We start from the raw sequence: 13,215 nt of genomic DNA on the forward strand, positions 1-13,215 counted from the left end.
GACTGTGCGTTGGCGCTGGTGGGTGCGTGTGGCGAGGAGCCCACGCCCGTGTTCTGAGTGGTGTTTTTGTCTGCAGCAGCCGTGCCTGTGTTTCTGCTGAGTCTGGGGTCTTCCTGCCTTTTTCCTTCCTGGCTATTTCCATGTCTGTCCCCGAGCTCCACAGCTCTGGCAAATGTAGTTCTGCTCTCTGGGCTTCAGCGAGTGCTGCCTGGGAGGTTTCCGCGTACACTGGGCTGGCAGAGCCGCTGTGTGCCCCGGCTGTAACTTCCGAACTTCTAATTCTGTTTTGACAAAAGTAGTGGTTTGTGTTGTGCATTACACGGGTGTTTTGCTGTCAGGGTTATGATAATATACTTTAGCTGTCTGCTGGTTTCGCCAGCTTGTTTAAGCCGGGAGGCTTTGTAGACTATTCAAGAAAATAGTCATTTGGTTCAAGCCAGGCCTGTGCCCTGAGGGCTCACGGGTGAGGTGTTTGAGATTGACATGCTGCAGGAAAGCTGGGGAACAACTTCTAACGTGATTGGTGCTGTTAGAAAACAAACACATCGCACATATAAAACAGGTGACAATCCATGCAAGTCAGCAGATTTAATTTTTTTTTTACCTGCTCTCACTTTCTCTGCTGTAAAAGAAATCTTGCTTTGAGAGGCCGAGGAAGTACTGAGCTGGACTGGTTAAGCCTGAGGCTGCTTTTCATTGTAAAGCTGTGGTGTTCCCTTTGTAGTTGTATCCCTAACTCCCTAAAAGAATAGTGCAGTTTTGCCAGAAGTTTGATTATTTTATTTCTTTTTTTTTAGCTCGCTTGGCATTGTCTTTGCAAAATGACAGTTTGCTGTGTCAGAACTTGTTGATTGTTTAAGCAGCTACATAGCCCTGGAACTTTTTTCCGTATCTGGAAAAGTTTATGATACACTGAGCGGTGTTTTATGGCCGCATGTGCCAGTACAGTAAAGTGGGGTTTAGGTCTTATGGTTTCCTCTGCATTACGATGGTACAGCATGTTCCTGTGTGGTGGGATTCCCGCTGCACCTTTAGCCATACAGTCACCAGTGGCAGTGGTAATTGCAAACACTGTTCTGGCTGCTGGGGGAGCTTGTGCAAGGTAATCCTGCGAGACTGTTTCAACAGCTGGCGGTAGGCACTGGGGTTGTGCTGGCTTTGCTTGTGCGTAGGCTGGGCTTTGAACTGACCCCATGTCCTGTATTGGTAGGCTGCTGTTCGGCAAACGCTCGTGCGGGGCAAGCCTGGAAGCATGGCTTAAAACTGCTCTGTGGGTTTCTGTTACGGGTCCCAGGATGAGGAGAAGGTGTTAGAGTTAACACAGCAGCTTCTCTTGTCTCCTCTGTTCCTGCTCCAGAGTCGTGCTGAAGTGGTGCCTGGGAACAAGTAGGTGCCATTTTGTTTGAGTGGTGCGCTGGGTTTGTAGGTCTGGAGTCTCACCATAAAGGAAAATATCCTTCCCCTCCTCACAGTGCCCCAGAGCGTTAGCAGAGGCTAAGCGATGGAGGTAGTCACTGCTACTAGGTTTGAGAAAGTTAAGAGCTCCTGCTTAAATTAGCTTCATCGTGTCAGAGCTATGAATAGTAAAATCATGGGATTACATTTCACGCCAGCTGAGAATTGTGTTTGCGCTGTTTCACTCCATGGTAACCGGAAGCTGTCATGTCCATTTTAAAAAAAAAAAAAAAAAGGCAATAATGGCACACAAGAGATGACACCCGGCCTCACTGCGGGAGCGCTGGGTCCTTGGGGGGTGTCGTTTCCCACCCAACCCTACTTGTTTTCTGTCAGTGCCCTTTTTTCTTACCGCATATGAAAATACCTTGTACGTTTCTCCCCTGTTGTACTTCTATGAGAAGGAGGCCTCTTTGCAAAGCCCTGCTCGTAGCTACTGCTCCTTTGGTACAAGAGCTAAGGGACTGCTCATCGTTTCATCTCCAGATTCGTCACTCGTCCATTTTTAGCCTGTCATGATTTACAGTGTAAGGGAGCTACACAAAATCCAAAAAAGCCCCTGCTGTAATGTGAGGGGTGCTGCAGCTTGCACAGCTAGCCAGTGTGTGTGCTCCCCGCTGCTGCCTGCCATTCCCTTTCACCTTTGGTTGAGTGAAAGGAAGAAGGGAAAGCTTGGGAGGTAACCCTGTGGGTTTCTCTGCTCTGAGAGCACAAAAGGTGATGGCTTGGGGGGGTGTGGGGGGGTGTGTGTGTTAAGCTGAAATTCTGTTCTCAGGAGAATTAGGCTCAGTATTAACAATGTTAACTTATGCCTTAACAGAAGGCTGCCCACATGTTATCTTGTGGGGTTTGTGTACCTGATTATTTCAGGCCCTGTGTATCTGTGTAAATTATTAGAGTTAATTGCTGCTGTAGGGCTGTGGATGAGATCGGTTTCCTGAGTTAAGGATCTGTGTATGCACTATCTGATTAGATTAAGCAATTTTGACAGCCTTTTTTTACTGGGAAACGGTGCTGGGATGAATGGCTAAAATCTGAATCCTTTCCTATGCTTGTAAAACATGAGGATTTACTGGTATCTTTGATTGGTTTAAATGTGATTTTCCCTTTTTTACTTAGGTGAGAGCTCAATCGCTTCTAATAAAGCAGTATTCAGGAACATCATTAATGGGAGACTATACAAGGTAGGTAAACACAGCACTGTTCAAATAAGCTTATTCCATGCATACAAGACTTCTGTGAACAAGCATTTACCTCTGTTTTGTAGCCTAGCAGAGTGTAGAGATAGCCTGTTCTGACGACTTGAGCTTATGATAACTCCATGGTTTTTTATTTTTTTGAAGAACTTTTGATGCTATACCAAGTCATAGAAATCCTTTTCCTTGTTTTCCTCTGAGGTAACGAGATTCAAGGTGAGGTAGAGATAAATCAAGTGCTGGCCTGAGAGTAAATAAGTGAAAGGTTTTGCTTTTTGTAGCTTATAAATGAAAGTTGCTAGAGTTTGTATTTTCACAGGTTAAATGTGTGAAGGGTTGTAATCCTTTAGGACAGATTCAGTTTGGGCTGTAACTGTACTGTGTATCTCAAGATATTCCAAAGAGCCCAAGACTCAGAACTGTTTTTTCATTATTTGCTGTTTCTTTGGAAGCATAACTTCCACATTTCTGTAAGTGTGGCGTGGTTGCTCTAAGGAAGGAAGTCCTGGTGTGCAGAATCTGCTGGTTTCCAGACTGTAGTGACCTGAGCGGGCTGGAACCCTCACCGGAGCTCGGTTTGTTCTTCCATTGGTGCGAGGGGAGTAGCACAATAACTGCAGTTCTGCACAGGTTTGAATTCTTTTGGTTAACTGATTGGTGAGTAGTTTTCTTACGTAAAGTGAATCAGACCATTTCTTGCTTCTCTTGGGGGTTCTGAAACTACAGGCACAAGGATTCACAGACCCCCAACAGTTTTGACAAGGGTTCAGTTCGCATCCAAAAACTGCTCAAAATAATAGGGCTGCACTGTGAGGAGGCCGTTATTTTTGAGAAAGATCTGATTTTTCTGCTTGTCTGTTCCCAGATTGTGCAGGTTTGGAAGCAAAAAACTGATGAAATGTGTTTTCCTTTTTTTAAATTTTTATAAATGTTTTTCTTCCATGTTTAACAGAAAATCCAGCTGCCTGACTTCTGTAACAGACAAAACCATCTCAATTTGTAATCAGCTTTTTCTTGGATTTGTTTTCTCTGAGCTCCCTGTCACTAAACTGTCTGAATAACAACACAAGACTTTTTAAGCTCAAAGATACATAAAGTATTTTTTTATCAAGTAACTAAGTGTCAGAACTGAAGTCCACAATTGGTGTTTATGGCTGGTCAAATTCTTTGGAAAGGGATTGTTCAGCGCTGCAATCTGCAGAGTCAGTCCTTTTTTGGAAGAACCTGTAAGTAGTCTTCCAAGCATTCTGGACAACTTGCTTCTAATTTTCTGAAACCAGGGCTGGAGCTCAATATTAAACTTCTCTAGGGACTAGTTTAACTGTGTGAAAGTCCAAACATGCTTAAAGGAAAAATCTTAATTTTGAAAGCGTATAGACTTGAGAGAAACTGGAACCGCTGTTGACAAACTAGTGCTTCTCTTGCCATGGCAGAATAATCGGATTTTTTTTTTTTCCTCAAAGCGTGTTTGGCACGTGTTGCAGTAGAACACACTGTTTTCGTTTGGAGTTTTGCTGGTTTTGTTTTTAGCAGTGTTATCCAGGAAAATTTTTGTTGAGGAGGTTAGTAGGTGTAGTTGTAGGCTTTAGTTTCACTTGTGGCAATAATCTGCTGCAAACATACCCTGGATACTCGATCTGGAGAGAGGAATTGTTCTGCTTTTTGGTCCCTAATGAAATTTAAATGGGATGATTAGAAATAGCGTTTTCATTCACAGTCCACCAGGCTGGCCGTGGGAGCTGTGCAGGTGGCTCTTCTTTGCTTCCCCTTCAGTGTTGTGTTGCTGTCGAAAGCAGACTTGGGTTTTGGTGCAAGACTGAACCTTAGCTTGAGAAGGAAGAATCAAGTAGAAAGTGAGATTATTAGACTTCGATTTCCAAACTAGCAGAGCCAGTGCGTGCTTTCCGGACTCTGTCCATTAGTACTGCTGGCATGTCCCCTGTGCTCTGACGTGGAGATAGCTGCAACTTTTTTTTTCTCCTTCAAGTCAGTTCACAGCAAAGTCTCTTGCAGCTGCAGTACAAAGCTGGCTGGGAAACAGATTTTTGCATAGGTGTCACACATAGCAAGGTTAGTTTGTCATGCCTCTGGACTGCTCTTGGAAAACAGGAGCTTTAGTTTGCTTCAGTATATTGATGGTTGTCAAACTTCACTGATTGAGGAGCGTTATTTTCAACTTTTAATCTAATGTAGGAGTTTGTGATAGTCAGACCGCAGTGGTCATTATTTTGATTTGCTCTTTGGTAAAACGTAGATCCGGGAGCTGCAAGGGAAGAGCCGGTGTCATGTGTCTTTGGGCTAACCATGGTTGGGTCAAAGGGAGGTGGGTGTCGGGGTGTTCGCTGGCTGTGGCCCTCTACGTGAGCTGCCAGTGTGCTGTGATCCCCGCAGCAGCCTCAGCAGGTGCCAGTGCCATGTGCTGCTTGGTCTGCAGATCTTTCCAGGGAATTAATGCACAGTATGGAAAAGATCCTTTTGGGGCATTTGCTGCAGGGAAAAAAAAGAAAAGCTTTTCTATTCTTTGCCAGGTACATGTCTAGTAAACAGATTGCTCTGAATTGACACTGGTGTCAGGCTGCTTGTACTGAGTGTGTTGAGCCTGAGTGTGAGAGGAAGTACTAAGGACCAACTTTGTTACAGTTCTGTGTGTGTTTTTACACGGGCAGGGTAGCTCGTGTTTGGCTTATTTAGCCGATTTGTTCGTATCGGTGTGATTTGGTGTTCAAGTAGCAATTTGGTATTGGACATAGTGCAACTCTTATTCTGTAGGTAGATAGTTAAATTGAAACAAGATCATACCGAAACGAATTTTGAAAGATGCTGAAAGTTGTTAGTTACTGTTGTGTGGTATTTGCTGCTTTTTATTTCCTGTAGTTTGTCGTATCTTACCTAATACTTGGCAGTTCTTAACAGCAATATTCTTACCTGAGTCTGCTGATCTATCTGCGGGTGCCGCTTACCCTCTCTGCTTCTGTGGAGGCAGGTGAGTTAAAATGCACAGGAGTGGTGCTGCTTACAGGGTTGTGGATTACAAGCTCATGTATAGGACTGGATTTTTAGTTGCTTGATTAGATTTTCTGCCTCTGTTAGGCCCAAATTTAGGTGATTACTATTAATTTCTTATTTTCAACGCTTTCAAAAAAACCACAGTGCTGGCATTTCTGTTCACATCAGCATTTCCGATATCTTTGTAGAGTACAAACTGGGATATAGGGTCAATCAGTAATAAATAGTTTTTATCTTCTGGGCTTTGAAGTTGTGAAGAGGCAGTTTCTTAGCTAGGACAAAGGCTGCCACAGTTTAAATTGGTGCAAGCCTTTCAGGTATCTTATCCAAATGTTAAAAAACTTGTTTGTGGAAAATGAAACTGTTTTTTTTCTGTGCAGTTCTGTGACTTTTTTTAGAAGTATGTATTTTTTTTTTTTTAGTGATTGCTGATGTCTTATTATACAGAGTACACTTTGTAAGACATTTTGTAGGATTATTATTTTTTTTTTTTTAGAATTAACTAATCCTGTTTGGGTTTTGGAGCTCAGGATTATGAATTGTAGAGCTGGCTGAAGGAGAATTAATTTTTTTTTTTTATTATTCCCTGATAACGAAGGCTGTTGTGAGCAAAGAAAGTAGCAGTTCAGCTGTTTCTCCCAAACTGAGTGTTTGTGCTGGTGAACGCTGACTGGGTGACAAGATGCTCAGGCGGCAGTATTTTCTCTAATGAGGTGCTGTCTTGTTTGCTTTGGGTCTTACTGCAAAGTAAACTGTAACAGTTTCATTAAATGCTGGCCGGAAAGGAGCAAGCACATTTTTGGTTTCCTACCATGGTTATATAGGGCTTTGCACAAATGCTTTCACAAAATATTTAATATTTGCAAGTAAATGTTTTGTAAACACCATGTAATAAACTGGAACTACTGTAACGAGCTTTGCAGCACTGTGCGCGCTTCTAAGGTATGTACATAAGCCACTTCACTTGTTTCCAGATGTTCTTAGTGTTTATGCTCAGATAAAACAGATAAACTGCTGCTTTTGGTAGGGACGTATCTGCTGGGTTTTTCTCTCTAAGCTGGCAAATTGTGGTGCTACGTGGTACAGCAGTCCTTGATGACATGCTGGAGGTGGAGCAGTTTCAGCTGTAACATTTTGTTAGATGGCTTTTCTGTACAGGGCTGTGGTGGTTCTGTTCTGTTTTAACGCCTGTGGAAGGTCTGAAATAATGGTGAGTACTGCTTGAAAGGCTTCAGGAAAAAAAAAAAGTGTAGGGTGGAAAGAGACAGTCATTGAAGTAGTACAGGCCAGTTGGAAATAGGAAACAAATTCCTGGAAAAAGGCATTGTGAAAACTAGAAGTGTACTTCGTTTGACCTGTGTCTTGGCATATAGGAATGTTCTTTGCAGTGTTCCGGAATACGAAGCTCCTGGACTATGATTTCTGCTTCAGCAGAGAGCGTTGAGCACGTTTCCTACTTTGTTTTCCATATCTGGAAGAAAGGTTAGCTGTTCTTGCCTGTTGTGTGTTGTCTTGGTTCATTTTTTTGTAGTACTGCTCTAAATATGAGAACAGTCTGCTCCTACAGAAGAGAATTCAGCAGCTTTTTATCTGGATGACACCTGCGTGCGGTGGATTGTACAAAAAGCTTGTGGTAATGTTGGTGTTTGGGGAATAGGCAAAAAAAAACCCAAACAAAACCCAAGTGTTTTATCACAAAGCAAGGAAAAATGGTTATGGCAATTATTTTTTTTCTGGTAGCTGCTGTGGAAGACTGAATGTCAAAGGTCTTTGTAAGGTAAAAGGCAAGATTTCTCTTCATGGATGTTTAGACGGATGGACATGATAACTGTGAAAATAAAAAAAAGGCTGTGGGATGGCATTCTTTATTTGGCTTTTTTCGAAGATTGGTAAGCATGATTTAGAAAGCACTAAGCCTTGCAGTCCATCCTTCCCTCTTGGGTGAGAATAGGGCTTAATCACCACTTCAGAAAGTATAATCTTCAAGTAGCCTTGAAACCTTTTGTCAACTAAGTGAGCAGAAGAATTTAGTAGCTTTAAACAATTTTATTTTATGGTTGAACGCAGAGTAAATGACATTCTTGCTGTTAGATCAGGGGTTTGATAACAGGGAATAATTTATGAGGTGGTGTTTACCGTTGTTTTCTTTTTTAAAACTCACACCCCCCTCGCAGCATGTGGAAGGATACTGAAATGTGGTTGTAGACCTGTCAAAACAGCTCGCAGTGGACTGGTGGCACCCTTTGAAGACGGCGATGTGCTGATGGATGGATTTGTCAGGAAAAAACAATTGTTTCTCTTGGCTTGTGGATTCTCTTTAGCAATATGGGAAAATACTTAGTCCTGACTCCAGTAAGACCATACAATGAGCTGAGAGAAATTACTTCAATACGGCTGTACCGGCGTAAGGACAGCGATTAGTATGTGTGTAACAGGAGTGGGTTGGGGGGCGGGGGAGGTGAAGGAAGGAAGGAATGAGTAAATTGAAAAGTTTGAAAGGTTGAATAACCGTTTTAAAAGCTACATTCTTCATAAAAGTACATGAAAGAATTCATGGTGAAGCGGGTGATGAACTTCTGCAACGTATGCGCGCTGTTGAAGTACTGAAGATGAGCGGTTTGGCTACACTGGACGTGTACCTTTGGGAGGCTCCTGCTGCTCCTTGGTGGCAGGAGGTACAACAATGTACATACAAAGATGCTTCAATTCATTTTCTTCTCATTTCAGGTTTGCTTCCTGATTTCCTAATTGACAAAGCCGAGACAGTGAAACCTGACTGTTGAAGGGTGCGAGGTGTGGACCTGCTCAGGCAGGTAGGCACACAACAGAAAATAAAATCTTCAAGAGTGGTAAAACTGCTTGTCTTGGGATTTGGATGTGTTCTTGTGTCCCCTCTATCCTGGCCGTACGGCAAGTTAAACTGTATCAGTTGAATTCTTTTTTTGGTGTTGATGTTCCTGTGCAAAAAAAGGACTATACAGGTTTTGAAGAAAAAACTCAGCCTCACATCTCGGAGTGTTCTGGGTTGTCTTTCCAAATAGCTGGTAGGTATAATGGTAACAGAACAATTTTGTGAAAAAATTTTGGATGTCCTGGAAGAAGTGGTTTGTTTCTTTTAATGCTATGTAGAGTGATTTTTGTGACTTTTGGGAGAAAAGGACTGCTTCCCCCTGTATACCTTAACTGGCCAGATTATTAAATGTCATACTGATCTGAAGCGTTAAACCCCCGTATGCCATACCCAGCATTTGTTCTTTTGCTGAAGAGTTGCAGTGATTTCAGTCAGTGGCCCTAAAAGTTCTCCTTAATTATTCTGAATAATCAAAATTCTGAAGCTATGGTAGCTAGTGGAAGTCTACAGCAGTAAGAAACTCCTGACAGTGACTATTTCATTGCTGTGGAGCAGAGTTGAGCTGTTCTGTTGAGTTGTCAGGAGACTTAAAACAGGTGAAACATTAACTTTCCTGACACTCTTTCATGACAAAAGTTTGTCTTCTGGGCAAAGTCCATTGTGGTGGCTTAGTAGGAGCATTTGCTCTTCCATTGGTTTTGCCTCCGAGTGGTATGATGGATTGCCAAGAGGCTTTAGAAACGGAGAAAATGTCCCTTTCAAGGTAGAGGTGGAGCCGGTGTCAGGGGAAGGCAGATCTGTAGCTGTGAGCAGGAAGGAACTGTAACCTCTGGCAGAGCAGATGGCTGACGACAGGTCTCCGCAGCACCCTGAAAATGCTTCTGCTGCAGTCCCCACTAGGAGCAGGCATGTTTCACCTTCCAGCGTTTCAAAAAGCAGCACCCCCCTGCGAGGCTGCGTGCACGTGTGTGCTTTGGGTCACAGCGGCACGTTCAGTGGAAAAATTGGAATGGGGAGGTGAGCGAGCAGCCACTGCTGCTTTCAGTTTGCCTTTGCTTCGGTCACAGGCATCGCTTTCTTTGAAATCAGAGTAACCCTCAGGGTGTTTTATAAGAATAGACTTTTAGAACAGGTTTTTTTGCTCACCAGCTGAACGCAGTATCCGAGTCAGTCATTAATTCTTAGAACAACTAAATGTACATCGCAGTATGTTTACAACTGCAGTGCTAACACAGGGGAGCTGAAGTGGCTCCAATATTTAGTTTGTTTAACTGAATTTGTTTGCTGATAGAGCGTAGCAACTCAGTTTCTATTCTAGTAGGAGTTACCTCACATATCAGGAATGAATCAACTTTAAAAATATTGACAAAGATTAAAAAGAAAACTTCTAAGACAGGGGAGCTTTTGGCACACATAACACATACCAAACTCATGTTTGGCTGGTAAGTGCCGTGGATCAAAGTAAAACGCAGAGACTCTTAAACAGCTCAAAGCAAGTGATACTTTTAAAATCTATTTTGGGGCCTTCTCAGGACTAGCTGAGAGTTGCTGCCACTGTCACTGTACTTGCTCAGTCAGCTCTAACCGTCTGCTTTTTCTTGGAAAATTAATTATTTCAGAAGAGACACAACAGAGAAGAGCTGTGGTGAAAGCTCTTCTCATTAGTCTATTAAAGTATTTCTAGCAGTATGGAGTTCAGTGTAAATAAAGGTAACTTACAGATGATAATATGTTGAAGCGCAGTTTGTTCTTGAACTACAGGATTGTCACTTAGTAGAGAGCTATCCTGAAATGGCACACTTTATGGGATGTATTTGTAATCTCCTTACAGAATGTAGCTTTTTTCCTGGTTTTATTGTATCAAAGCCCCTCAGGATTCAGTTGGGAGCAGCTCTCTGATTCCGAGAGCCAATTTAGATCATCTCCCTGTATCTTGTAGTAGTTACTGTTAGCATTTGTTTCTCCTGCTTCTCTTCCACGTGTTGGTTTACCATGTTTGGTGCTAAACTTTTGGTTGTTTTGGCAACAGACTAGGAAATGTTACTGTTTCAGCAGATGTATTTAGTAAATTAAAAGGAAATATTTGTAAATGGTCCTTTCACACATTCTTTCCCTGAAAAATGACCATGCATAAGAATGAACTTTGCTTCTTCAGTGGCAGTGCTTTTTGATTTTTCAACCCTGGTGCGATTTATTTTTTCCCAGTAGAACAGGAATTTTTTTTTTCCTGCGTACCTTCTAGTGTGGAATATATTAAAATACTTCAGTTGAATTGATATAGCATCTTTAGTATAGTGAAAGGGAAGAGCAGGAACATGGAACATGATTTTTAAAATAAAAGCCAACTTCCCATTTTTGGGGAGCGCCAGCTCTCGTGATGAAGAACCACCCACTTTCCCAGCAGTTGCTCCTGTGACGGGCGTTGTGCTGTTCCTGAGAGTGCCCTGGCAGTAGCTGGAGTCTTTGGTAACCATGTATGTAATTTGGCTTTGGTGAGCGACTGAAAGCGAAGACATTGCAAGTCAGTCCACTGGAATTTACTTAAAATGGATACAGCAGCAGCAGTACTTGATCGGCTGTGTTTATATATCTGAATGTCTCTGTCTCGAATCGGTAGGTGAAAAAAAGTTGCACTAGTGCAGTTCCTTTTTTCTTTCTGGGTCTTATTCATTAGTCACTTTGGCTGCGAAGTTTGTTCATGACTTTTATGCAACACTCAGTGAATGCGAAGTTTGTCTTTACAATCCTTTTCCTAATTCCCAGAGCAATCTTGGGTTTTTCCCCTCTTCTAGAATGTGGGTGATGAATGTTGCAGAGCGTTTGTTTCACACATGCTCCGGTTTTGGCAGTTTGTTGTCAAAATGCCTTTGTTCATTTCATGACTTTGAGGTGCTTTTTGGTCATTGAAATAAAGAATTAAAATAGCTTACAGCATGTCAGCTCTGGACTATCACAGCTATTACTGGTGCTCACTTTTCTTGGGGTCTCCATGATCTCGTGCACTTGCACAGTGTTTAGTTTATTCTCTCCTAGGGCAGCAGAGGCCCAGGACTTCTGCTTGCTTAAATAGAGCAGATTGTTAAGGGGTCTCCAGGTCACAGATGGTTGTGGACTGCTCTATATGTCAAAAACATTGATTACATTTTTACTGCATGATCCTTTGTGACTCTTGTGTATTTTGAGCTTCCTTAAGTAATGTGAGAATTGATAGTCCTGAATGTTTTTCTTTCGCTGGAGGTGAGAGATGGTGAAAATCCTTTAGAAAAATCTTGCTCGTTGATACAAAGTTGATGTTTACAAGAGAACAGGTCAGGTAGGGTGTAACTGAAACAATTACGTGGTCGAACTGTATTCCCTGAAACATCTTTTAAGGGACTCTAACCTTTACCTGCCTACATGCCTGAAAATAGCCCAGGTAATTCATAATTACAGCAATTTCGAGTCATTTAATGCTACAGTGTAATCTTCTCTGTCTCTGAAGATTTGGAAGGACGTCTGAATTATTTTGGATGCAACAGAACTCCTCACTGGATGATACGGGCTTGTAACTGATCATAGCAACTGCATAAACTGCACAAGCAGACAGGACATGTATGTTCAGGATTTAACCTGAGCATTCATCGCAAGGCAGATCTGTGCAAACAGGGTTATATTCGTGTATCTTGGCTTATTATTTTTGTTTGTAATTCCTTCTGAAAATTTAGAGAAGAGTTTGGAGGGCGAGTTTTTTGTTCTTTTTTGGCAGTAAGCCTTATTTTGTTGTTGTTCTTTAAACCAGTGACAGCTGGCTGTATGGATAGTGATGTGACTGAAATGAAATGGTTTGTCTCTTGAAAGGTATTCTTCCTTAAGCTAGCAGCGTGGCCTCTGCCTCTTCCTGGGTTATGCGTTAACTGGCTGCTTTCAGCTGTAGCAGTCATATTTGTAATTACTGAGGGTTCAAAGCCTTTTATTCTTTTTGCAGATTTCCTCCTTAGACTGGAATAAACCTCTCTTCAGAGCCCCACACCATTCATCAGTTATTAGGCAGCCACTTCAAACATTGGTATTTCCAGTCTTACCAAGTTCACGTCGCTCTGGTTTGTCAGGCTGCCAGATGTTGCCTGTTCTCTCAAATCTGCCACGTGACTTCATTTTTCAAATACCTTTATTTCCCTGTTTCCTTCAGGTACAACTGACAGGTGCTTGCCAAGATGTCTAAAACTAACAAATCAAAATCTGGATCTCGTTCTTCCCGTTCGAGGTCCGGATCAAGATCACGCTCACGTTCCTTCTCCAAATCTCGCTCCCGTTCTCGTTCTGTCTCAAGGTCAAGAAAACGCAGACTTAGGTAAGTGTGCACAGCTCTTGAGACGAAGGGCATAACTGTTTTTCCTCTGTCCTGTTCAGGTGGTTTGTCACTTAATTCTTTTCCAGGGAAAGATTTTGATTTGATTCTAGGACAGATAGTGTCCTGTGTCTTGGACTGTTTCCTGCCAACATGCACTGTTTTGAAGTGTTTTCAGTGAGCTACAATGAATGGTGACTGTTTTTCAGCATTGTCAGGATGCTTCTTTTGAGCCCTTAATCTGGTCTCTGTGGCATGTTTTTGGTGAACGATAATTTTACTTTTCTGTGCAGGTCTTTTTCCCCCAAGATGAGCACTAACAGATACTTTAATGTGCAGTTAAATCAGAGGGTGGATTTGTTGTGAGAGCTCATTTTGTC

The 13,215-nt window shown here is 42.3% G+C and overlaps 1 protein-coding gene across 3 annotated transcripts in view; it reads left to right on the forward strand.

The window, feature by feature from the left end:
- The window catches only part of THRAP3 (thyroid hormone receptor associated protein 3), a 31,373-nt gene that overhangs the window by 2,820 nt on the left and 15,338 nt on the right, over positions 1-13,215 (forward strand). For 2 of the 3 annotated variants that reach the window (XM_086478938.1, XM_086478940.1), the window contains exons 2-4: positions 2,575-2,639; positions 8,385-8,470; positions 12,677-12,838. In XM_086478938.1, the coding sequence (XP_086335064.1) occupies positions 12,702-12,838 (137 nt within the window). In that variant the 5' untranslated portion in view covers positions 2,575-2,639; positions 8,385-8,470; positions 12,677-12,701. The remainder of the gene's footprint in view (positions 1-2,574; positions 2,640-8,384; positions 8,471-12,676; positions 12,839-13,215) is intronic. The other variant, XM_086478939.1, reaches the window with a different exon arrangement.

Source organism: Leptosomus discolor, chromosome Z (assembly GCF_034619465.1).
Source record: "Leptosomus discolor isolate bLepDis1 chromosome Z, bLepDis1.hap2, whole genome shotgun sequence".
Lineage (NCBI taxonomy): Eukaryota > Metazoa > Chordata > Aves > Leptosomiformes > Leptosomidae > Leptosomus > Leptosomus discolor.